Below are 26,224 nucleotides of genomic sequence, written 5' to 3' on the forward strand. Positions count from 1 at the left end.
TGTAGCTTAGAGGCAGGAGGTCTTTTCTTGGGTGTTGCTGGTTGGCAGCACCTCTGTGGCTTGGTGTCTAGGCACAGCTGTATGTGTGCGGGTTAGGTGCGCCCGGGTGTACGTGCGGGTGGCTGCAGTTACGTATTGCTGGGAGTTGCTGTGCGTATGTGTCTGGGATCCGAGTGCTACCAGGCATGGGGGTCTGGGTGTGTACGGCAGACAGTCGGGAGTGCGTGGTGGGAGCTGGGTGCTGCAGGATGTGGTGGGGTCTGGGTGCTGAAGGGTGTGTAGGGGGCCTGGCGCGTAAGGAGGGGGAGCTGGGGACTACAAGGGGCGTGTGGGGGGGGGGCCTGGGGGCTTTAGGCCGGTGGGTTTGGAGGCTGCAGGGTATGGTGGGAATCCGGGAGCTGCAGGGGATCTAGGCACTGCTCCGTGAGGGGCAGCGGTAGGTCCCCGGATTTCACAGCAGTTACGCCCCACTCACCCGGTTATGGCGGCGGCGCCTGAACCTAGACTCGCCGCTCGCTCCTCCCCGCGGCCGTGACTACATTTCCCAGAAGGCTGTAGGTAGTACAGTGACGTCAGCGGAAATAGAGCACGCGTTCCTTCCGGTTGTGCGTGAGTGCCGAGCGGAGCCGAGACCCAGCGGAGCCTGAATCCCGATAAGACAAGATGGCCGGGCTGCCCCGCAGGATCATCAAGGTAACTACCACCCCCTCCCCCACTCGGCCCGTCCTCCCGGCACCCTTATGCCGCCATCCCCCTGTGCCGGGGCGCAGTGCGCGGAGCTGGGTAGAGCGCGGGGAGCCGGGTTCGGCCGCTCCGTTCACCAGGGGAGCCACGGGCAGGCCCTGCCGGGCTGGGAGCGGCGCGGCAGCGGGTGGGGCCCGTGCCTGTGGAACCGCCATTTGCTTCCCCTTCCCTCCCCCCCCCCCCCGGGGCTATGTGAGCGAGCGCGGCGCGGCTGGAGGCCCCATGCGGTGGCCAGAGGAGCGGCTGCGGGGCTCGGGCGGAGCCTTGGCGCCGCCGCTGCCGACGCGGCGCGGGGAATGAATGAACAGATGAGGCCGCGGCCTGTGCGCCGCCTCTGGGCCCCCTGTCTCTGGGGCCCGGGAGCGGCGTCAGCCGCGAGCACCGCATCCGTCCGCCGCGGCGTGGCTCCCCCTGCCAGCCCCACCCCGGCCTCGGTGCCTCTGAGCCCCCTCGTGGGAGGAGACGCTCGGCTACTGCGCAGAGCGCCCCGGGCTTCTCAGCGGGGCAGGGCCCGGGAGTGGATTTCACAGGGGGCTGCACCTTCTGTGACAGCGGCAGCGAGGAAACTGCGGTACCAGGCTGAAGGAAACTGAATGCGCTTCAGTGCGTCGGCACCAACATCCTGCTCCCACCCGGGTTTTCCAGGAAAGGTTGTGACACACACACGCCACTGAAACCCAGCATCAGCCTTGCAATTAGGGTTTCCTAGTTTGCGCTAGTGACGATTTGTTAATCTCTTGATGACTCAGGACTGACTGTCTGAGGAAGTAAGGTTACACCAATTAGGAATTGTTAACGTGTTGGGATTGTTTTCAGTACCTGTGAAGTATGTTTTGCTTGAATTTTAATTTTAAAATGTTTTATTAAATAACTCCAGCAAATTAGCTGTTTCTGCATCTTTAACACTTGGAGTAGGTCTGAAATTATTTTCATTGTCGATGCTTCTTCCTAAGTGGACGGTAATTTGTAGGTAGTGAGCAAGTTAATTCTGAAATGACTTTTTCTATGCATCTAATGTAATAAACAAGAATTCAGACTAATCTTTAAACTGTATATTAAATTGAAATGTCAATAATGAAGACCTCTTGAATTCCGGATATTTGGTGGTGTGTACATAAAATTGTATATGGAATAAGGGCTTAAATATTTTTGAATATTGTGGATATTGTAAGTAGAGTACTTTCAGTAGCATTTGTATAAACCAAGCAGTGTGTTAATATCATCTGCCTTGTGACAATACATTCATGTAGTGCAATGTGAATCCAACAAATTTCTTGGCTCACACTAATATGATGTTTGCTAAAATAATGTAATAATATGATTACTTCAGAACTACTTTGGTTAGTTCAAACACCTGAGTGCTCTAACTGAATCTGGTAAACTTCTTTGGTATCAACTTATATAAATGTTATACCAGATGGAAGTAAAATCACACAATAAAAATTCACGAACGCAGCATAATGTTGACCTGATGTGGATCTGTCTCCTCTTACTACCTACATCTACAACTCCAACTTTTTAAGAAATGATGTGATGACTAGTTCTATAAAAGTAACTTACCTTATTCAAGTAAGGTTCATTAGGTTTTATGGGAAATAACACTATTGTTTCCTGTTAAATTGAATGAATGTTATACAAATAATTTATAATGCTGTGAAGCTGTTCTTGGCTGAACACACTGAAAGTTTGCAACCAACGCAAACAGCAAAGAACAGGAAAATGTGCAAGTTAGTTTGTCTTAAAATGAAAAGTTGCATAATAAATGGCTGGGATAATGAAATTAGAATGGAAAAAAAATCACAATAAAACTATGCAAGGGTATTATTAAGACTAAAGTTTATTGTCGATTTCTTCATGTTTACAAGCCATGTTAAGAATTTTTAAGGACAAAACTGTATGTATTGATTTGTCACTCATTCAGCTATCTCAATGAACAGCAAACACTGGAAATGTTACTGATATGTGTAAGGATAGAATACTTAGTATTATAAAATGTTGTGGAAACAAGATTATTGGGGCTGAAAAAAATCAATGATTTTAATTTAATTTTTTAAATCTGTTTAAAATTAAATTTGAAATTGACAACCTGTTAAGGCCTAAATTTATAATCTAGTACAGTCATATAAATAAAAAAAAATACGTATTTGCTACCATCTTTTAAAGAAAGTTTAATCATTTCTTGATGGAACTTACTGGCAGAGCATCTAGAATTGGAATTTGTTGAATGCTAAACCAGCTTTTGACAGCACCTCTTCTGCAGGTATAGAGAATATTTTCTTCACTTCTGTTTGTTCAATTTAGTTAAATGACTGGTTCATTCAAAGTTAAGCAACTAATTGAGAGTTGAGAAAGCAAGGAAGCTACTTTTTCTCTTCCAATATGTGTATAAATACTAGGTGTGAGGGAATGAAATATATACTAGATCTAAACTCTTGAAGGAGATGGAAACCAGAAATAATTGGTTCAACTCACTAACTACGGTTAAACTGATTTAACAGAGTATTATATGCAAAACATGTTTTTTAAAAATTCGTTTCCAGCACATTTAAGATAATTTTATTTAATCCAGAAAAGTTCTCACTTAAATATATAAAATGTTTTTGTTCATTTTTAATTGTATTTGGTTGAAAATTCAAAGCTAGACTCATCACAAATGAAATAATAATCCTCTAGTAAATAAGAAATGCAATATACACCATTCTCAAACAATAAAACATAGAAAAAATAAGAGTCTGAATACATGTAAATTAAGCTATGTAAATTGCTTAAATAAACATGTGTAGTATGGTGTATCCTCCTGGTTAACAAAAAGAAGAATAAAAATTAGTGTAAAGGATTTATTTAATTGTAAATCAGCATGTTTTAATAGTTACCAACCAGGAGAATTAACCTTTTCTTCAGGAGAACAAACTAAAGTACAAATTCAAAACACAATTAAAATTGAAGATTTAAATAAGTGTCCTGCTTGCTGATTAAAATCCCTGATTTAAATTGCTTTGGTTTACATAAGCCCACACTGTTTGTTATGGAGATGCAGCAAATGCTCTATAGTTGAGCTGAATCTCCCATTATGTTTTAGAGGGCTTTAGATTCACCTCCTTATCTTCACCAAAAATTAATGAAACTACCTCTGAGTTGGTAACAGGTTCCTCTCCCTGAGTTTTTTTGCTTTCTTTTCATGAGAACTTTGAAGCAAATAACACAATTTATTTCCAAGGTATGGATGGAAATGTGACATCTAGAAAAGTATCCCAATCCTTTTTTGCCCCTTGCAGCTTAAAACTAGACACTCAATATTTGTCTGATTTTTTTGGGGGTGCTGTTTGATCTTTTGGAGAGTGCTGATTATTAAGAGGATAATGTGTGCTTTAGGTTAAGTATATAGATGAATGTATTATGATGCCTCCATAGACTCCAGAGCTTTTGAATTGGTCATTGTGGAGGTCCATTTTGTAATGTCCATACTGTGCCTTGAAATGGGGGTGTCAAACGTACAGCCTTTGGGTCACATTTGGCCTACGTGGCAAAGATTGTCTAGAGTCTATTTGTCTAAATGAAAGTTTCTAGCCACCATGGCTGCAGAGAGAGATCCTTCCCAATCTAAACTGGTTATGTCTGAAACAAATAGCTATGGTGAATTCCAGAAGCTCAGTGATACTTGAATGTCAACATCAAATATTTGATTGCTGATCGTTTTGATGGCACAGGAAAGGGAGTGGGAGTGAAACCCTTGGTGGTTGGATTTTGGAGCTGTAGGGAAGCAAATGCAGAGAAAAATAGAGGAAGACAGGTCAAAGGGAGAGAAACAGAGAAGGTTGGAAATAGTGGTGGCCTAAAGGAGAGCATTTTTTTTTTTATTGAATGTGAGTGTATGAATAAGTTTTTAGTTACTAAATAAAGACTCTGTTCTCCCCTTGATATCTTTGCAAGCCTTCCACTGATAGCTGTGGATTGAGGAGAGTGTGAAGTTCTAAATGTATGTTCTGGCCAATGGGCCATATGGAATCCAGCCCTCTCTCTTCTGCAGGGGATTGACATTCCTCTTCTTGTTGGTCTGGTGTTGGCAGAGGACTTGCTGTTCCTGGTCTTCAGTTTGCTGCTTTGTGTTTTTGTACAGGCTGGGTCTCCTCCAGGAGGAGGGAAACCTGCTCCATGCCTCCTCAGCAGAGGACTCTGCATGTATGTGGGACTTCTTGCTACTCCAGTAAAGGATTTTGGAGGGTAGCATAAAGTTATTTAATGGCACTACTGCCAAGCATTAATGTATTATAGGAGGTAAAATTAGTTGATTTGTTGTGTGTGTTCATCAGCATTAATTGGGAGCACTGAGTTCAGGCAGCAGGAGAGACTAGGCTGTTTGGGCCTTCACAATGGGGGTGGGAGACAAGGCTGGATGGGGTGTAGCTTGAGGCTAATGGCTGGTGTATTTCAGCTGGGTAGGTAATTTTTTCAAGTCCTGAGCCTAAGACATTGTTTGTTAGAGAAACCAGAATAGCTACACTGATGCAGTGTTTTCTGCATTAGGGACTTCATTAATGTAAATGGCACATCAGTGTGGTGGTTTTTTTTTTTAATTCAGTGAATTTCATTGGAGTAGTGCATCTGCATTAGAGAAATTTGCACCAGTGTAACTACATCAGTGTAATTACACCAGTGAAACCCATCCCCAGTGTAGACAGGAACTCTGCTTCATTGTATAATACTTCTGAGGAATGGTTCTCAGTGGCGTCACTTTTGGTGAAGAGATATAAGACTGTTTCCAGTTACACTGATCTTAAAGAACTGTTTTGCTACAATGAGGTAAAAGCAGGTGTACTTTGCAAAATTGCTTAATTGCACTACTAATCTTCAGAATCAACAGTATGGTGATGATGAGCCTAAGGATAGAATTATCTTTTGGTTTTTGATGGTTCTGCAGGTGATGGTAGGTGCCTAATTAGGGATAGTTGACCTTCACTGTGCACATTCATACAAACATTTCTATGCTGCCTTTTTTTTTTTTGAGAAAAAGTATAGCACTCTGTCCAGTGATTCTTTCTTAAAAGTAACTAATGAAAGCTTACAATCAACTCAGATGTTTTTTACCTAAATGTTTTAAAACTTGAGAATATGCCGTATTGTATTAAGATATTAGCAAGTAAAATAAAACCAGTTTGGTTCATATCATACAGTGCTGGCTATGGCTACTTTGTTTTCTTCATCATTACCTATGCATCTGCTAAACTCCTTTTCTAGACTTTGTGTGTGAAAATACAGAAGACGATGTATTGCTATATGAAGTCAGTGAAATAGGTCTGCAGTTGCATCTCCTCAGACAGCTCTGTCCCAAAACAGGAAAACTATTTTCCCATCAACATTCAATATACTGACAGGTTTCGGAGTAGCAGCCGTGTTAGTCTGTATTCGCAAAAAGAAAAGGAGCACTTGTGGCACCTTAGAGACTAAAATTTTATTTCAGCATAAGCTTTCATGAGCTACAGCTTACTTCATCGGATGCATGAAGTGGAAAATGCAATAGGGAGATTTTAATATACACAGAGAACATGAAACAATGGGTGTTACCATACACGCTCTAAGGAGAGTGATCAGGTAAGGTGAGCTATTACCAGCAGGAAGGGGGGGAGGGAAGTTCCCCTGCCGCCCCTTCCTGCTGGTAATAGCTCACCTTACCTGATCACTCTCCTTAGAGCGTGTATGGTAACACCCATTGTTTCATGTTCTCTGTGTATATTAAAATCTCCCTATTGCATTTTCCACTTCATGCATCCGATGAAGTAAGCTGTAGCTCATGAAAGCTTATGCTGAAATAAAATTTTAGTCTCTAAGGTGCCACAAGTGCTCCTTTCCTTTATTCAATGTACTGCTACATTCATAATGGGATGAGTGCTCCCTTCCCCCCCCCCCCCCCCCGAACACACACACATTTTACCTTCTTACATAGAGCCAATCTGCCCTGGAGAGGGAGAAAATCATATTTCCCCACTCTGACAGAATATGAAAAAATTAATGTTCACTCATGTCATGCAGCTGGCTGCAATCTGTTTTTTGGTCCTCATGCCAGCATGCTGCTTAATAATTTTAACCCCAACTGCTCTCTAACCAGCTGTAGTTTTCATTCCATATACTTCAGTTTAATTCTCCTACTGTGTGATGGATTTAAATAGTGGTAGAACATCTTAATTTACTTTATTCCAGATTCTTACTAACCATAGGCAAATTTATGATGCATTTATGTTAGTCTTAATTCAAACAAGTCCTGGCAAAATATTATATCAATATTTAATATTAATGTTTAATATTTTAATATTGATACAAATATTTAATATTTTAATATTTAGTTTAATATTAATATCAACATTGTAATAAGATAGGTAGATGGGTAGTGATTACATTGGTTTACCGGTGTATTGACTAATTGGGGCAGGGGGAAATCCCCAGACAGTTGTGCTCAAGTCAGTTATGTGCACGTGGGAAGGAAATGGTGGGAAGCCAAAACTGGGAAACAGGTCCATGACTTGCATGAGCATGGCCGGGATGAAAGGGGCCTATGACTCGAATTGAAATCGCAGGGAGGAGAAAAATGGGTCTAACTCAATGGGGGAGTCAGTAGTTGAAGGCAGGGTAGAATAAAAGAAATGACCTGTTCTGCATGGTTGGCAGGTGAGTGATAATTTCAGGTTCTTTAAATGATCACTTGACTGATCTCTGATTACTGGCTAAGACTTGCTGTTTCTGTCTCCTTCAGACATTTTTCTGGAGAGCAGGGATCACACCTAAATCTCACTAGACAGCAAATATTAAAGAAACAAACCAGTAGGCATTTTAAACTAAAAGCCATTTCTCTTCATTCTCATCGTTCCTGCATTCTTACCCCAACTATTTGCATGGCATCTTCCAAGTACTAAATGTCATCTTTATGACTGTTGCAGAAAGTGAAATTGAAGAGACCCAGTCTTGAAGAATGGGTCAGTAATATTTTCCATTTCAATTCAGTAAATAAAGGTACAATAAACCTTTTTTAAAAATCATAATTTTCAAAGGCAGTCTCCAGAACCTGACACTGACAAATGCAGCTTTAATAACAGGCGTTTATGTACACCAGTTATCATATTTGAAACTTATTTTGGTGATTTACACAGATCTAGTTACTGTTAGCTTAGACCTGGTCTAAACACAGTTTGTACCATTTTAACTAAATCATTGTCTAAACAGACTTACTTAATATGGTGCAACCCCCTTTTGTGGGCACTCTGGTTTGAGTGCTTGATATTGACTGTAACTTGTCTGTCTTTTATGCCATTTTAAGAGTTCCCATTTGAGGTTACACTGATGGAACTAAATCATTTCTTAAATTAATTTGATCATATCAGTAGAATTTTTGTGGGTAAACAGTCTTTTATTATAGATATCTTTTACTAGATATTTCAAATGTGTGCTAGGGAGTGATGCATGCTGATGAATCTTGATTTGGACTTTTGTTTTAAAATTCTACTAAAAGGTAGCACATTTATGTAGCATTTAAAGTGTTAATTATGAACACTAATATAAACTGGAAACCTTAAGATTAAAACGTTCACTTATTTTTGAAAATTGGACTTGTATTGGATGGGTTGTGACAGTTATTTTTGTGGAAGTTGTTGGAGCTTTTTTTTTTTGTTTGTTTTGCCAAAAGATCTCCCTTTTGAATGACTGACTGTAAAACGAAAAATATAACTAATCCCTTTCAAATGTGGGTGAGCCTTCTTGGCATAACTGCCACTCAATATGTAATGAGGAGGAAAAATATAAAATGGTTCTCTAACCAACTGCTGTGTAGATGTTTTTGTTAACTACATAGTGGCTAAGTGACTATTCACCCATCACAGTTAAACATAGTGAAAACCTTTTAAAATAGGTGTGAGGAGGAATAGAAGAGGTGAGATCGGGGTAGAGGTAGTGGCTTAAACTCTATTGGGGTGGGGGCGAAGATATGTTCAGAGTGAGGAGAAAGGATACCAGAAAAGAACCACGAGGAGAACCAGTAGATGAGGGTGAGGAGCCATTAAAGAATGCACCAAAAGATAGAACCAGTAAAACATAGGCAAAAAGTCAAGAGGGGAGTGTATAGCGCAGTCAGCAGCTACAGAAACAGGCAGATTAAGGAATTCTTGTATTGTAGCACTAAACTATTGCAGGTTTTCCTGAAGATGGAAAACTTTGCAGATAACTAGAGGGGTAGGATTTACAGCCAGTACTGCCTTTATTTCTGCTGGTTTGCTAGTCATGCACAATAAGATCAAGCTGTTTGCATGTACAGTAGGTGGAGTTGATTTAACTTTCACCTTGATAGGCTTTAACGGAGTGCATGTATACTTTTTATAGCATTTATCCTGTAAAGACTAGGAAACTCAAATGGGAAGGCAGTGTGTGTGAAAGGACTTCCATATTGGCTCTGCAGATCAGCATTATAATTATAATCAATATAAAAGGCACTTCTGAAATTCATGTAATTATTGTGGCTCAGTTTCCCCTCTAAAATAAAAATACTTTCCCATCTTTGTCAAATGCTTTGGGATCCTTTGATGTAAGGTGCTACAGCACTCGGCAATAATCTGTATATACCCTTGTGTATATTTTAGTAGCTTCAGCATGCTATTGCTCGGTGGCATGGTATAAATAGAAAATATTGATCTTCTCTGATCTCAACTCTCATTCTCTAAACAATGAGAACAACGTTGTGGAGCTTAACCACACTGAATAAAATCTGTCCCATAGGTGAGATTTCTCACTTTGCTGGGGTTCACTTTCAGTATGTTGAGAGGAGAATCTTTTCCCTGTGCTATCCTCCCTTTCTCCCAACCCAAATCAAAAAAGCCAGACACCTGCAAGGGGTGGAGTATTTAAGTTCCTTTTGGCTATAGCAGTTAACTGGATTGATTAATTAAACAAATCCATGTACTCTGTTCTTCTTAAAATAAAATAGTTGAGCCTTTCTCCTTCCAACATTCCCCCCCCCTTTTTTTTTTGCATGTCTTCCATCCCCATCCCCATTCCTGTTCCCTATACATCTCTTCCCTTTCCCCAGACTCAGTCTGCCCCTCTTCCTTTTGGGGAATTTTCTGGGATCATCTCACTATCAGTAAAAAGAAAAGGAGGACTTGTGGCACCTTAGAGACTAACAAATTTATTTGAGCATAAGCTTTTGTGAGCTACAGCTCACTTCATCAGATACTGTAGCTCACGAAATAAATTTGTTAGTCTCTAAGGTGCCACAAGTCCTCCTTTTTCTTTTTGTGAAAACAGACTAACACGGCTGCTACTCTGAAACCATTCCTTTAGGAAGTTTCCTGTTTTTCTCCCTCTTTCTTCTCAGTGAATATCTTTGTTTTGTCTTAATCAGCCCTGCAGCAGGGATTGTGAATCTTCTCCTGTTGGTGAAACACTAGATGCATGAACATATATCTGGTTCTCTCCTGGTTTCAGGAATTTTTTGTGGGTGGAGAAGTATGGGATATTCTATCACCCATACCATGTAAATACCTAGGCTTGAGTGAACATTCACAATTGCAAAAGCTCTGGCTCAGTCACACACAACTGGTCTCAGGTCTTGACTTTTACAGTCTTATGATAAGTTATTTCTGCTAGTGTATATATTTCCCTTTCTGGCTTCACAATGTCACCCTTTTCAATCATTGATCACTGTCTATCTTTTCCTCTTTCCTCCTTGCTCATTCTATCTCTTTACCTTCCTCTTGCTTTTATTACTTGGGTCTCTCATCTCCTAGATTCTTCTCTCCTTCTCCCAAACCTTTCGGTCTTCTACTTTTGTTGCATTTTTGAGCACCCACAAGTGTGCATCTCCTCATTCTTTCCCTCCGTCTCAAGCATACATCCACTCCCCCTTCTGCCCTTCAATCTCTGCTTCTCTCCCGAGAAAAGACCAGTGGCTTTTGGGCCACCAAGGTATGTCTACATTGCGATTAGACACATTGGGCTTGGGCCAATGGTATGTTTAATTGTGATGTAAACATTCAGGCTCAGTCTGGAGCTCGGGTGCTAGGACCCTGTGAAGTGGGAGGGTCCCAGAACTCAGGCTGAAGGCCAGTCTTGAACATCTACACCCCAATTAAACAACCTCTTATCCCAAGTCAGCTGGCATGAGCCAGCCACATATCTAATTGTAGAGTAGAGACACAGCACAAATTTTTTCTCTACAAAGAAATAGCTTCCTGGCAGTGCGCTGAGGGCAGGTCTACACTACAAACTTGCATTGGTGCAGCTGCATCACTGTAGCAGACAGGGGAGAGAGCTGTCCCATCAGCTTAACTCCACCTCTGAGATTTGGTAGCAATGTCGGCAGGAGAAACTTTCCTGCCAGCAGAGCATTGTCTACACGGTGGGGTGGGGAGTTACGATCGGTATAAAGATGTTGCTCAGGAGAGTGGATTTTTCACACCCGAGTAGTATAATTGTACTGAAGTAAGTGTGTAGTGTTGACATGGTCTGAGTGGAGTTTTCAAGCCCCAGACTGAAAGTTAGGGTTTGTCTACCCTGGCAATTTACAGCGCTGCAACTTTCTGGCTCAGGGGTGTGAAAGAACACCCTCCTGAGCGCAGCAAGTTTCAGCGCTGTAAAGTGCCAGTGTAGACAGTGCATCAGTGCTGGGAGCCGCACCCCTTGTGAAGGTGTTTGGTGTGGTTGGTCTGTATTTTTTTTTTATTTTTTGTTTTTGGAGACAAGTACTAAATTTGCTTTTTCACAAAATTTGCTTATTGTTACAAGTAATATCACCTAATTCCTTGAGTACTCTACTATACATGTTGTCAAGACTGGTTGAATTGTACATGTTTAAATCTTCTGAGCATTCCTTTTAAAACTTTTTTTCCTCATTTCTTGTCTTTCTCTTATCTTCAGCTGGTACCAAAGTTGCTGTGATTAGTTAATCCAGTTTCTAAAACATATTTAGAAGAGTGTTTTTATATGATACACTTTGGTTATAAAGTGCTCTTGTGAATTGTTTGGATGATAGGAAACTCTAAGCTGCAGGCAAGTGGATCTTGGAATTGTTTAAGTGAGCAAGAGTATGTGATATGTGAAAAATCAGGCACTCTAAGTCTTGCAAAATACTGGTGAATGGGAGGGAGGGTGGGAATGGTTCCCATGCTTTTGTCTTTGCAAAGGTACTAACTAGTGTGTGTGTGTGTGTGTGTGTGTGTGTGTGTGTGTGTGTGTGTTAGGGTTTTTTTTTTTTTGCTGGATGGGAGGAGCTGTGCTCTGAGGGTCCACTTATGAATGTGGTGAGGTGTTTTAACTGGCTTTTTGGCACAGAGGTTTTTTTTTTTTATTTTTTTTAATCCCAGGAGCACAGTGGAGCAGTCTCCTTTGTATGAACTGACATGTCTCTTGTCTTGGAAAAAGGTGTCGGAATTTTAAGCCAGTAGAGCTGTCTAGTAGAATGCTCCATGATGCATCTGAGAATAGTCAGTCAAATTGCTTGATTGGCTGAAATTTCCATATAGGAAGGCTTTCTCTACTAGCAATTATGTATTTTGGTGAGGAAGAGTCATTGTTTGGTGACTCTGGATTTAAAAAAAAAAAAAGGAAAAGTAACGGTTTTAAAAAATACTCCTTGGTGTTTCTGAAATTTTTAACTGACCTGTAACGTGTTTTCTTTCGAGTTAGGGCGTGTTAACATTAATGTTCAAATTAACAGGCTGTGGAAATGTGAAAACTAATAATTTATGTTTAGAGATTTCAGACTGCTCAGATGATGCTTCCATTTGGTAATGAGCTGATTCTGTACTTAAAACAAGGCAGACAGTAACAGTAAGGCACAGTGTTGTAAAGTTACTTCTCATAAGGTTGCTATACCCATACTCTTGCTACTATAAAAAGTTGCTGAATTGGCCATTTATAACACATAACTGGCTGGGATAGTTTTTGAAGCTGATCACAGAAGAAAGAAAATGCAGTATTCTGATATCTACATCAACCGCTAGTTATAGCAGGGAAATAAATTCCTCTTAATGAATTCCATGTCCCAGTACTGGTGCCAATTCATTCAATAGCCAATAGGAAGATATGTCAATCAGGATAGCATGTTAAAGACTAAAATGAAATAAGAGGTACAAAACAGCCCCCCCCCCCACAAAAAAAAACCATCCCACACTTACAAGATGTTGTCTCAGAGGCTAGTGTAAATAGAACTCTGTTTATGGATTTCTTGAATTGACATTTCCTTTGTGAAGACCCTTGGAAGGCCCTATATCTTTAAAAAAAAAAAAAAAAAAAAAAAGTCAATGAAGATTAACAGAAGCTAAAATGTGACTAACTGGTTGGGTAAAAATCCAACCTTACAGATACCCTATAGCAGGAAATCCTCTTAATTCCTTTCATTCAGGGAAGTGTGTCAATTTACGTGCATAACATAGCTGAAGTTGACATACTTAGACCTACCCATTGCACTGTCTTCACTACAGAGAGTCAACTGCTGCCGCTCCCCCGTCGACTCTGCTGGCGCCTCTCGCGGTGCTGGAGTATAGGAATTGATGGGAGTGCTTGAGGGTCGATTTTATCGCGTCTAGACTAGATGCAATAAATAGGCCACCCCCCACCCCCTCACCATCTGGATCGATCACTGCCCGCTGATGCGGCGGGTAGTATAGACATACCCTTAGGTATATATTTTTGCAATAATAGAGAATACTGCATATTTTTTCTATCTTGTATAAAATAGGGAGTTCAGACATAATTTAAATTAAAAATCTCAGCCTAAATAAATACTTGATGAAATTTAGACTCCTGACTACCTAAATCCCTTTTGAAAATGACTTAGGCTCTTAAATCAGTTAAGCATTGTGACGCTGAGCACAGTAATGCCTAAATACCTGTAAAAATCTTGGTCTGTCTCTTATTTTTCTGTGAATAAGTCTCTGATTAAAATCTCATATTAATTCTAAATATAGGACTTTCTTAGGTCCTGATCCAATAAAGTACACAAGCACATGCTCCAAGTTTTTGAGTACACCTCTACCCCGATATAAGGCAACCCGATGTAACACGGGTTCACTCTTCACATGCCTTCCTCTCTCCCTCCCCCCCCCCGGTCTGGCACTTTTGGGGGCCCTGCAGGTCCAGAATGGCCCGGGTGATTAGTGGGGGGCTGGGAGCAGCCCACTCTGCTTCCCCAGCCCCAGGCGTGTCGCTTGGGGGAAAGGATCCCCCCCCCGCACTCACCAGCAGCGGTGGAAGCAGAGCAGCTTGGCTCCAGCCCACTCCACTCCACCAGCTCCTAGCCGTGGCGCTCCGCTTCCTGCCGCCAGTGAGCGTCCTGTCCCCACGCTCACTGGCGGCAGGAAGCGGAGTGACACGGCTGGGAGCTGGTGGAGTGAAGCGGGCTGGGGCTGCGTTGCTCCGCTTCCCGCCGCAGGTGAGCGCAGGGGGCGTCCTTTCCCCAATCTCCCCGCACTCACCGGCAGTGGCGGAAGTGGAGCAGCCCGGCACCAGCCTGCTCCACTCCGGCAGCTTCCAGCCGCGGTGCTCCGCTTTCTGTCGCTGGTGAGCGCATGGGGCCTGGGGCCAGACTGCTCTGCTTCCGCTGCTCCTGGTGAATGAATGCCTGTTGGGGCGGGGGTGTGGATAGGGGTCGGGACAGACAGGGAGCAGGGGGATTGGGTGGGGTCCTGGGGGTGATTAGGGACAGGGTGTCTCTGGAAGGAGCGGTCAGGGGACAAGGAGCAGGGTGGTCAAGGTAAGGTCGATATAAGGCTGTTTCACATAAAACATGGTAAGAGTTTTTGGCTCCTGCTGATCGCATTATATCGGGGTAGAGCTGTAGTTACATTGACGTTATTCGCAAAAAGAAAAGGAGTACTTGTGGCACCTTAGAGACTAACAAATTTATTAGAGCATAAGCTTTCGTGAGCTACAGCTCACTTCATCGGATGCATTTGGTGGAAAAAACTTTTCCACCAAATGCATCCGATGAAGTGAGCTGTAGCTCACGAAAGCTTATGCTCTAATAAATTTGTTAGTCTCTAAGGTGCCACAAGTACTCCTTTTCTTTTTGCGAATACAGACTAACACGGCTGCTACTCTGAAAATTGACGTTATTGGCACTCTTCACATGCTGAAGTGCTCTGTAGGATCAGGGCCTTAGTGAGTTGAATTTATGGGAGACTGGCAAATACTTAATATGGGGGCATATGAAATATTCTTTATTTTCAAAATGGCAAGTACAAGAAGGGCATTCAGCATTTGTCTGACAACTTTATTTTCCAGTCACTTCTAGTTCCCACTGTAAGAATCTAGCACATGCTGTAAAAAGGTATTAAAATGCAAGCATTACCTTTCCTTTTATAATTAATCTATGCAGCATTCTCTAAAAGGTAATGATTAATAACCTTTGGTTTTTTTTAAATGCCTGGCTTCATATTCCAACAAGTTTGTGTGTTATAGTGCCTTGCTTGGGTGTTTTGCTCAAGTATGAGAATCCAGAAATCAGGGCAACCAGGGACAAAATTTATTGTACTTAGATGCTGCATAACCTACCAGTGTGGTGTCACTACTTCTGTGCCTATATCCAACATTTTGCTTCCCTTCAAAGAATTAAAAAGTTCCACAAGGCAGAAAGCACTTCAATGGGAGCTTTGCTGCTGGGACAGCAAACATTGGGTTAACAAGCAGAAGAGTCTGCAAGAAATATATGAAGTGCATAAAAGTTGTTCTTCTGATGTAGATAAAACAGTTATAACCCCCCCTCTGGTGTGGGCATAGTTTTATTGTGTTTATACCAGTATGGTTTATTCCCTCATGGGAAAGGGAATAAGCTATCCTGGTGTAAGACATCTCTTTACTGGAATAATTGTATCCACGTTAGGAATTGTATTAGTATAACTATGTTGATCTAAAAATAATCAACACACCATTAACCAAAGTAGCTATAGTGGTACAACTCTCAAGTTCAGACCTGGCCAAAGACAACAGCCTGGTCTGCATCACACGGTTAGGTCGACGTAGGTTGCCTTGCATCAACCTAGCTGTGAAAGGTTTCAGAGTAGCAGCCGTGTTAGTCTGTATTCGCAAAAAGAAAAGGAGTACTTGTGGCACCTTAGAGACTAACAAATTTATTAGAGCATAAGCTTTCGTGAGCTACAGCTCACTTCATCAGATGTATGCATAATGCATCCGATGAAGTGAGCTGTAGCTCACGAAAGCTTATGCTCAAATAAAATTGTTAGTCTCTAAGGTGCCACAAGTACTCCTTTTCTTCTAGCTGTGAAAGTGTCTTCACTTAAATTTGGCTCCTGCTGACATAAGTTCCTCTCTGCTCCAGTTTAGTAATACCACCTCCCTGAGCGGCAGCGTCACAGTCAGTGCCATATCAGTGTAGACATTGTGTTGATTACATCAGGTGTTGGCTTTCAGGCATTATCCCACACTGACAATACAAGCGCTCCCAGTGAGGATGTGCACCACTGACACAAGGAGACAAGTGTGCGCACGCAGAAGTGATTTAATAACTATGGTGGCTATATGCCAGAGTAAGTTAGGTCAATATAATATTGTAGTGTAGACATGGCCTAAGGCTATGTCTTCACTGCTCTCCCCCCTCTTTTTTTTTTTTTTAAACATAGATAACTAATGCAAGTTAGCTATCTTGCTTTAAAAACCTAGCAGAGACCAGACTGCTTGATGTAGCTAGATGAGGTCAACCCTAGGTGGGGCTATAGTATTGACCGTGCCTCGATACCTCATGGTTTGTAAAACTAGCTGTCACTTGTAAATCCTGGTAGAGATAGCATGATAACTAATGTGAATTAGTTTTATTTCTGTTTAAAACAAAAAACCAAACGCCCTTTTTGGCAGTGAATACTGTGCCAAATTTCCTCCTCTACCTTGGTGGGTCCTGTGCTTATTGGCGGATTTTCTCACCTCAGAGATTCACAGCAGCCCTCAGTTTGGCCACTTTCATGGCTCAAATCTGCCGTTCACTCAGTTAGCCTTATCATTGGCCAGCATGGGGAAAGGAAGAACAACAAGCCCCACAGTCTCTGCTGATCCACCTAGTGGATCGGGGAACAGGCCAGAGACCTTCCTCTCTGCTGGAACCCACAGTCCAGTTCAACTCCTCCGGTATCAAGTAGGGAGTTGGAGGGATGGGGGGAACCTGGGCCGCCCTCTACTCCGGGTTCCAGCCCAGGGCCCTATGAATTGCAGCTGTCTACAGTGGCTCCTGTAACCGCTGCATGACAGCTTCAACTCCCTGGGTGACTTCCCTATGGCTTCCTCTCAACAGCTTCTTTATTCTCACCACAGGACCTTCCTCCTGATGTCTGATGCTTGTACTTCAGTCTTCCAGTAGTACGCCTTTGTCTTCTCACTCTCAGCCTCTTGCTCCTTGCATGCACACCACAAACTAAAGTGAGCTCCTTTTTAAACCCAGATGCCCTGATTAGCCTGCCTTAAGTGATTCTAGCAGCTTCTTGATTGGCTGCAGGTGTTCTAATCAGCCTGTCTGCCTTAATTGTTTCCAGAAAGTTCCTGATTGTTCTGGAAGCTTCCCTGTTACATTAGCCCCAGGTTAAGTAGGTCCCTTTCCCTGGGTAAGGTATCTGCCTTCTATCGCTCTCCTGTAGCCATCTGGCCCGACCCTGTCACAATACATAGATAGCCTTACACCAAACTTGTGACTCAGCCCTAGGCAGTCATTGCTTTCAGTAGGTGAAGCCTAAGCCTAGCTTTTCTCCCCGACATCCGATTGGCAAAATTTTGTTGATGAAAGTTGAAGAAAATCAAAATTTAATGAACACTTCTGTGAAAAGCTTCCCACCATTTATACCTAGTTACTATCATTCAGAGCTTTAATCTGGTTGATATACCAAAAAAAGTGTTAATTGTCGCTTCTAGAAAAAGATGAATACTACATTTGTTGATACAAAATAAGTAGTAGTCAAATACAACATATTTAGCCAGAGATTAAGGTCATGAGTGTTATATAGCCTAGCAGGTGTGTTTATAGACTTTTTTTATATATTTAATTAAGTAATTTGGTGTGGACTGTCTGTTGTGATTTGGGTACTTTTTTTCCTTTCTCGATTCTATTTTCATTTAAGACTCTTAATTTAGTTTTTTCTCATTTTGTGGGTATTATCTGCTTAATCATAGTTGATCAAGAGTGGTTTTAACAGTGACCTTTGAATAAAACATTTGTATTATCTTTGTCTTTTTATAATATGGCTTGTAGCAGATTTTTATTTGGCAAGTGCTTTACAGCTAATTACTGTATGAGATGAGTAAACTGATATTACTTGCCATTAATGATTGTGGTTCTTTACTTTTCTTTATGATCTGATGTTTTTCTATAAATTGAGGTTTTTCTGCTCAAAGTAATGGATGCCCTTTTGGCTCTGAGAGAGACACCTGTGTTGAAATGATAAACATAGGCTTTTAAATATTGTTAGTTTCCTTGTTAATTTAATAAGTGTATTTTATCAAAACATTACTTGTGCCTCTTTGTACTGGAGTGAAATCCATCTTGTTTTGTAATCTTGCTGATTTGCAGCTGTAGTAGTGCTTCAGTCTTTGGGATTATGTTTTGTGGGCACCCAACAGAAAATATAAACGTCATGTAATGTGCACTGCATAAGATTTAATTCTTGTACAACTTGTTTTACTTTTATACTTTTCTCTCCCTTATTGCTTTGTGAATGATTCAGAGGGGAAATAGTGAAACTGACTAGATAGAAGTAGTCAAACACACAAAGGAGAGAGAAAACAGCTGTTTTTCTTTAATATTTCAGTTACAGTAATTTTAAATATGGTAATAGTTACAGTTTCAGGGTTAACTACACCTTTGACCCTCTCTCCTTCAGATCAAGGATTTAGGCTTGCAGTCCCTCTGTATCTCACTGTGATTTTCCCCCAGTGGATCTGAGCATGGTCCAGCATTTGCTTAATCTTTATGGTTAATCTTTCTCCATCACTTATCAAGCAGTCTTCGCAAAGTAAAATAGACTTAGTTTTAGGGTAAAAGCATTACATAAAAAAAAAAAAATCCTATATACGTGCTAAAAGCTTACCAGAGGTCATGTTGCGCCCCCTGTCCAACATATGGCTCTGGTAGATATCAGTCTGTCAAACCCCTCAACTTGGTCTGCTCTCCTGGTTACCAGTTTGTCAGGTTTCAGATCCAGAATCCTTTGCACAGTATAACTGTTTCTTTATTAGTTTGATCTTTTTTGATCTCTGATCTCCTGTAACAGGTAATACAAGTCAGTGGCCCTTTCCGCCCTGGGGGAGCTTCAAAAGCTTTATTTTGTTTGTCTGTCCCTCCCCCCTCTCCCCCCCGCATTAATCACCCCTTAGGGGAGTCCAGATTCCACAGGTTTTCATGTTCTAAACACAAAAAAAGATGCTGCATGTGTTTTGCAATATCAGTAACAGAAATAGATTAAAAATACTTTAACACCACGATGGGTTTCTCTTTAAAGTGATATACCCCATAAAGCTTTTCAAGTTTAGTCTGATACCTTAAATTGGATTTATGGCTGTGAATACATTCACAGATGTTTGTTTTATTGAATCATTCTCAAGTCCTCACTACTACATAAAAAATATGAACATTGCATATGAAATAGCTCTTCCTTCTGATTCTTTGTCTGCTAGGCATTTTTGTGTAGTGCAGAGTGAGAAGCACTTTCCTCAGCATCATGGTGGTGTGGTTTTTCTTAGAGAGTTCTCTGTAGCAATCCATCCTGTTGATAGGTTCATCAGTTTTTAAGGTCAGATGGGACCATTATAATGATCAGGATGGATTTGATTTAAATCACTAGTCAGGAAGACTAGATTTAATCATGGTTTTCCACATAAAAGTGCATTTTTGTTGGTTATTATAATCTTAATACGTATTTTTCACAACTCAGAGATGTAGGTTTCATTTTTAGAAGGTACACACTATATATTTTTTTAAACAGTGATTTATTTTGAAAACTTTTCAGATTAGTTTTACAGCTGTATTAGAAAATGAATGATTGTTTGGTTGTTTCGTTCACCAAAGGTAATTGAAGCAGATAGTTCACCTCCCAATGACTTCATAAATATCTCCAATTCAACAGGTTAATCATTAATATTTGGAGGATTTTCTTGCCATGCTGTATTAGGAGAACATCATGAGACAGACATTTTGTTGTTTTTAGTTAAATAAAACAATTTTACATTAAATATTCTGAATTTTTTTCTTCAAAAGAAGTGTATGTTTGCTGTTGTTAAAATATTATGTCCTTCACTTCTCACATTTATCTCCAGACTTTTCCTTCTCCAGATCTATTCCGCCCCAAACAATCTTCTATTCATTGAACTTTTTGAAACCTTGCACTTTTAGAGAGAGGTAAGGGATTGACTCTGTACACACAAATTTGCAGAGGGACAATAGAGTTGAGGTCTTATTTCTCACCTGTATATGTTTATTTTAAAACATTTTTTGCTGTTAACAAGCATGTTACCTCTGGGGAGACACATCCACAGTTTGAGAACTGCAAAACTATGCCTCTCTGATGGTATCTTCTAGACCAGAGGTGGGGAAACTACTGCCCGGGGGCCACGTTTGGCCCATGAGACCATCCTGCCTGGCCCGAGCTCCTGGCCCGGGAGGCTAGCCCATAGCCCCTCCCCTGCTGACTTCCTGCAGCCATACGCAGATGGGGATCAGGGGGCGGTTGGATAGGGCAGAGGTTTGGGGGGGGTTAGATAGGGGGTGGAGTCCCGGGGGGCAGTTAGGGACGGGGGTCCTGGGAGGGGGAGGTCAGGGGACAAGGAGCGGGGGGGGGGTTTGATTGAGGGGGGTGGGAAGTGGGAGAGGGTGGTTAGGGGGAAGGGGCCAGGCTGTTTGGGTAGGCACAGCCTTCCCTACCTGGCCCTCCGTACAGTTTTGCACCCTGATGTGGCCCTCGGGCCAGAAAGTTTGCCCATCCCTGTTCTAATCTAACCTAAATAATCTATACAGAAGCCTGTGGAACCCCATAAGATTGGGTCCCTAATCTTTGAACTATTGGAACTCATTAACAAAACTTTTTTTAAACGTGACATGAATATGTTGTCTCATACTATAGAATTAGAATTTATAATCCCTGTTCCATGATGAGATGCATTATAGCTCAAAGATATCTTAATTAAAACTATCTTTAGATAGGTTTTTCCCTCAAAAGGCTTTTTATCAAAAAATCCAATTTAAATTTTAAAAAAAAGTGTTGGTTTTTAAAAATTTTTTTTAAAAAATCATTGATTTTTATCCACCCTGGTAATGATCTAGTCTGACCTCCTGTCTAGCAACATTCAACCTTAATTTAAAAATTGTCAGTGATGGAGAATCCACCATGATGCTTGGTAAATTGTTCAATGATTAATTACTCTCATGCCTAATTTCCATTCTGAATTTGTCTCGTTCTTCCTATGTGATTTTTTTTGTTGTTGTTGTTTGTTTTTCTTTTTATACTTCACCTAATATGAAAAGTCATTTTCTATGGTTTTGCATAAATCTACTTAAAATGAATATTTGGTATCCTGGTAGAAATTTTGTCTAAATATTTGCTGTGTTTTAAGTAGCTTGCCTTTGTTACACCATGACTCCTTCCTCCTCCTCCTCCTCCTCCAGGAAACCCAGCGCTTGCTGGCAGAACCAGTCCCTGGGATAAAAGCAGAGCCAGATGAGAGCAACGCACGTTATTTCCATGTGGTCATTGCAGGTCCACAGGATTCCCCCTTTGAGGGTGGGACATTTAAACTTGAACTATTCCTTCCAGAAGAATATCCAATGGCAGCTCCTAAAGTACGTTTCATGACCAAAATTTATCACCCTAATGTAGACAAGTTGGGAAGAATATGTTTAGATATTTTGAAAGGTAAGTACGTTTCTCTTAATTCATTCTAAGCAGGGAAAACTGACAATTCAGTTGTTAAAAGGATTACAAACATTTTTTTATTTTAGCTTGGTCACGAGGCTGGTTTAAATGACTTTAATCTGAGAGGAAAACATATTAAATCTGGGGGTGGTAATAAAGAATGTGGTATTTCATACTACTGTAAATCTTTCTCTTTAGATAAATGGTCCCCAGCTTTGCAGATCCGTACAGTTCTGCTATCAATCCAGGCTTTGCTAAGCGCTCCCAATCCAGATGATCCTTTAGCAAATGATGTAGCAGAGCAGTGGAAGACCAATGAAGCCCAAGCCATAGAAACAGGTAGTGTATCATACTGTTACTTTTGTATTTGTGTGAAATTTTATGAAAACTAGATTACTAATGTGTTTTTATTTTAGAACTTAATTTTAAAACCTGACTCCGGTTTAGTGCTTGAGACTCACAAGAACAATTGTTTGCTTGTGCAGTTGATAGCCCTGAATGCAGGTGCAGAATCAAAGCCAGAGTGGAGGTCTTTCTTTTCTGAGGATCCACTTAGTTTGCACATTTCACATTGCTAAAAGTGCAAGAGTATTTGACTGAACTCCTAATTGGGAAAGAGAAACCATTCAGTTTTGTACTTTATATCCATTCCTTGTACATCATGAGAGAGATTCTTTAATAAATTGCAGTTTAGTTCCACAGAGCTCTGCTGCATCTCTGAATCTGCTTCTGTTGCAGGCTCTAATAGAATGTAGTTTCTGAGGTAATAGAATAAATAGGCTGCATTACGCCTTCCCATTACAGGATCCTCTGCAGCCAGGCCATCTGTTCCCAGTGGCATCTGTTTCTGTGAATCTTGTGGGCTTGGATTGTGACTAACATTCCACAACTAACATGCTTATATTTGTGAAACAGTGACATAAAACTTAATTTAAAATACTTGGGTGCCTCTGTTTAACAAGCTCTTCTAATCAAAAGTTTGGGAAATGGAGTATATTGAAATGAATAAAATGAGATTTATTTCACTTTAAGAGTATGCATCTTTTTTTCTTTACAGCCAGAGCATGGACTAGGCTATATGCCATGAATAATATTTAAATTCACTCTGAACATCAAGTGTGCATCACTTCTCCTATTCTGCCAAGATCTCTTTTCTTTTTTCTTTTGTTTGCATTTAATGGACACAGTCTTAGAAACATTACAGAATAAAAGTCCAGACATCTTCAGTCCTTTGGTGATAAAATGCACATTAGCAAATCTGTGTCTTGTCCTAATTCACTGTTGTAACGCATGAGCAGAGGCTAGAAGTATCATCTGGATTGTTGTGAAACTGTTTAAGAGCAGTAGCATATCTCTGCTTTTAATCATTTTTTTCCATCATGGTTTAAGTATAAGCACTGTGAATGAAGGTAGTCAGGGTTAGCTGCAGGGTTTTTTGTTTTAATTTTGTGAGCTCCTCCTTTTCCCTTTTTTATGGTGATGCTAAATGCATTGGTTAAAGCAGCTAACTGGTTACACTTTAGGGTATGCCCTCTAGCTAAGTCTAACTTAGATGCTGTAGATGGACAAGCTTGATTGTTTGAACAAAAATGGGAACATTAAACATCCATCACCTTCACTAATAATATTGTGATTCTGCTGTCAAGTATAGAAACCTCCTTTCAAGAAAAAGCTTGTGACTATTTTGTATGGCTTTTCTGGAAAAATCTTCTGTAAATCTTATGTTTTAGTAAAATATTTTTTGTTATTCTACTTTGCTGTTGTACAGTTTATTTTGCTGTGGTTTTCATTTCTCTACTGTGACAATTGTATTTAAAAAAATTGAAACCAGAACAGAACAATTTGTTTTCTCCAGTCTGACAGATTAAATAGTAAGAGAAAATGGAATTTGCAAATTCTTTCTATTTTGTTGCTGCTGACTTTGTATTACTAGCTCATGCCACAGTGTGTTCCTAAATTGGCCAAGATGGTACAAAATTATATTAGTAACTGATTCTTTCAAAATGAGCCTCTGATGAGTATAATTTATCAGTCAGAAAGGTTTGACAATGCTTTAGCGTATATACATAAGATGTTATGTATCATTAAAGCAGGAGGCTAACAGAGCAAATGACAGCAGTAATTGGGTAAATGTGTGACTTGTCTGTTTTGTGCTGAATATTATTGGGTATTACAGTATGCTCTTTAATTCTAACTCGTGTCTCAAAAAAAGCATATAGAACACCAGTGTACAATACAACTGTTACAGACCAGCTAATCAGTCAGTTGATATTTGCTAAGCTACTTTCAACTAGCCCCATTTACCACTGAGTTATCTATAACCCTATTTAAGATAAATATCACAAGAAAGGTTTATTCATTTGGAGGAAGTAAATAGCTTCTTGCTTCCTCGCTCTTACATTTATAATTTTTCTCACGTCTCTTGGAAGCCCATTTTAATCTCCTTTTCAGTTCAACTTCATATCCTTTTAAATGCTTTTTTTTTTTTTCTAGTTGCCCCCACTTCCACCCACAAAATGTTTTCTAATCTCCTAAACTTTGTGTGGCCAGTCTGAACTGTATAAATGACAGCCTGCAGTGGGAATGTATGTCTTGCAATTCACGGTGATGGTTATGTAGCCTATTGGTATTCTCTGCCTCCCACACTCCTATTCTAGTGTCATCTGGAGTTTCTATAGAATGTGGTGTATTTATTGTGCTCTTATGTAAGATGAAGATTATCTATTAAAGTTACATTTTCAACATACAAATGCTTTCAGTGACTGGTGACTGGTAACTGGTATTGTCCCTCAAAGTGCACTGCATAGTAACATCACAAAACTTGGTTCAGAATAATCTAGTTCAGCACAAGATTAAGACACTTAAAAAGATGGATTTAAAGTTAATTTCCTTATTGGATATAGTTTCTCACATCTGTGGCTTGCAGCAGAACTTTAGTCTTCAGGTTGAGTAGGCCTCTTTACTGTTACTAACAAATCAGGTTTTTTGTTATTGAGATGAACATTTGTGCAGTTTACCTGGTTTAGTTCTCTTGCATGTTATTATTTGGGTGACTAGTTAACTGAGCATACATGTACCCTTAGTAACTGATTTTTAACATGGTAGGTGGCTCTTCTGAATTCTTCTAAAATGAATCTAGCTAAAGGTACACTTAACTCCCCCCCCCAACCTTTAATACTATTACTGATCACATTTACCAATTAATACTTTTATTAGCATACTCTGACTATGTAATTGAATGGAAAAAGTACTCCTCCAGTTAAGACATGGTAAAGGAAAGGGTAGTGCAGTAAATTTCATTGTGTGCATAGAGAAGCCAATGCATCCCAGGTTTTTGAAGTATCTAATTCTGGAACATAGCTGAGAGATCTACTGGTTGGGTGTTTAATAGCTTCCCACCCTGCTTTTTCTTGGTGCTGTTAGACAATGTAAATGTGTGGATAAATAGCTGTGATGTGTTTACAGATTTAAGCTGTTTAAAAGGACATGCCCTTAAATTCTTATTTTTAAAACAAGTGTGGATTATAAAAACTTCTCATGGCATAACTTCAGTGATATGCACTATGATTGTAAGAATCCTTACATGTGGACTTCAAGTCCAAAGTAAATCAAAGTAGGATCTATGAAAATATAATTTTATATTACAATAGTCACTTAACATCTGAATCTCGTGCTTTTAATGAAGCTTAAAATGCAATGTCAGATATTTTCTGCCTTGTATCAAGAGATGCTTGCAGATATTTGACTTCCTGACTCATATCTGAGAATGTTTTGAAGTTCTTAGCTCATCTGTATAGTTGCCTGAATTATCTGAAATGAGATTAATGGAATTTATTTTTCAAATGGTGATTGGAGATGCCCCACTATGTTCTGTTATCTAATGCTCATTCCGTGATCTTTAGAAGTAACATTTGCCACAAGTACAAATGTGGTTGCCTTACCATAATGAGTACTAGTTAGAATTTTTAACCTTTACAGAAGAATTACAGTATTTCCATGTATAGCTTTCCTTCAATGCTATTGGTGCTAAGAGTTAACGGGCCTGAAAGCCTAAACAAGAGTCGAAACTGTATTTTACATATTAGTTTATGGATGATGATTGTGTAGGTAGAAGGCATACATTGTAAACCAGCCCCTAAACTTTTTTTTTTTTTTTTTTTTGCAATAACTTTAATCTAGGTCAAGGAAATACACTGGAAGGTCCTTTTTTCTTGCATTTAACGTTCTGAAATCTGAACTGTCATTTTTAAACATTTAGCCATGATTTTACATGGAAATGAGGTTGTGTATAAATCACTTAAAACTGATAGAATAAATGTCTTGGATATTAGGTGAATTCTGTAGCCTAAAACAGTGAAGTGTTGCTTCTATAGCTTTCAAGAAAGCGTATCTCCAACACATTATGGTTACTGTAAAACATCTTAATGGAATAATAAAATCAAAAGTTGTGAAATCTCTCTCAATTTGTGTGTTCCTACTTGGAATTATTTTGAGGGTTACTTTAAAATAAAATGTCTGATATGTTATAAACAACCTGTCATGACTGTAATGTAATAGACACTTGAAATAAAAGGAAGAGTGATTCATTGCATATACATTGAGCA

General features: G+C 40.1%; 1 protein-coding gene and 1 long non-coding RNA gene across 2 annotated transcripts; one reads left to right on the forward strand and one right to left on the reverse strand.

Moving 5' to 3' along the window:
• The first annotated feature begins 564 nt into the window (after positions 1-564).
• On the forward strand, positions 565-24,775 carry UBE2N (ubiquitin conjugating enzyme E2 N). The gene is made up of 4 exons (XM_038388051.2): positions 565-693; positions 21,374-21,620; positions 21,819-21,959; positions 22,678-24,775. Exons 1-4 carry the CDS (start codon positions 664-666, stop codon positions 22,716-22,718), a joined length of 459 nt encoding a protein of 152 aa, XP_038243979.1. The 5' UTR covers positions 565-663; the 3' UTR covers positions 22,719-24,775.
• Positions 2,312-18,937, reverse strand: LOC119850184. Its single transcript, XR_005290750.2, has 3 exons — positions 18,804-18,937; positions 12,897-12,991; positions 2,312-3,541 (listed from the first exon to the last, which is right to left on the reverse strand). It is a non-coding gene; the product is annotated as an uncharacterized LOC119850184 (long non-coding RNA).
• Positions 24,776-26,224: the final 1,449 nt, after the last annotated feature.

Source organism: Dermochelys coriacea, chromosome 1 (genome assembly GCF_009764565.3).
Source record: "Dermochelys coriacea isolate rDerCor1 chromosome 1, rDerCor1.pri.v4, whole genome shotgun sequence".
Classification (NCBI taxonomy): Eukaryota; Metazoa; Chordata; order Testudines; family Dermochelyidae; genus Dermochelys; species Dermochelys coriacea.

Excerpts from the sequence above, each read along its gene's own strand:
- UBE2N (XM_038388051.2), top strand. The coding sequence starts at position 664 with ATGGCCGGGCTGCCCCGCAGGATCATCAAG. Across the intron at positions 694-21,373 it reads TGCCCCGCAGGATCATCAAG|GAAACCCAGCGCTTGCTGGC; the intron begins GTAACTACCACC and ends CTCCTCCTCCAG. Across the intron at positions 21,621-21,818 it reads ATGTTTAGATATTTTGAAAG|ATAAATGGTCCCCAGCTTTG; the intron begins GTAAGTACGTTT and ends CTTTCTCTTTAG.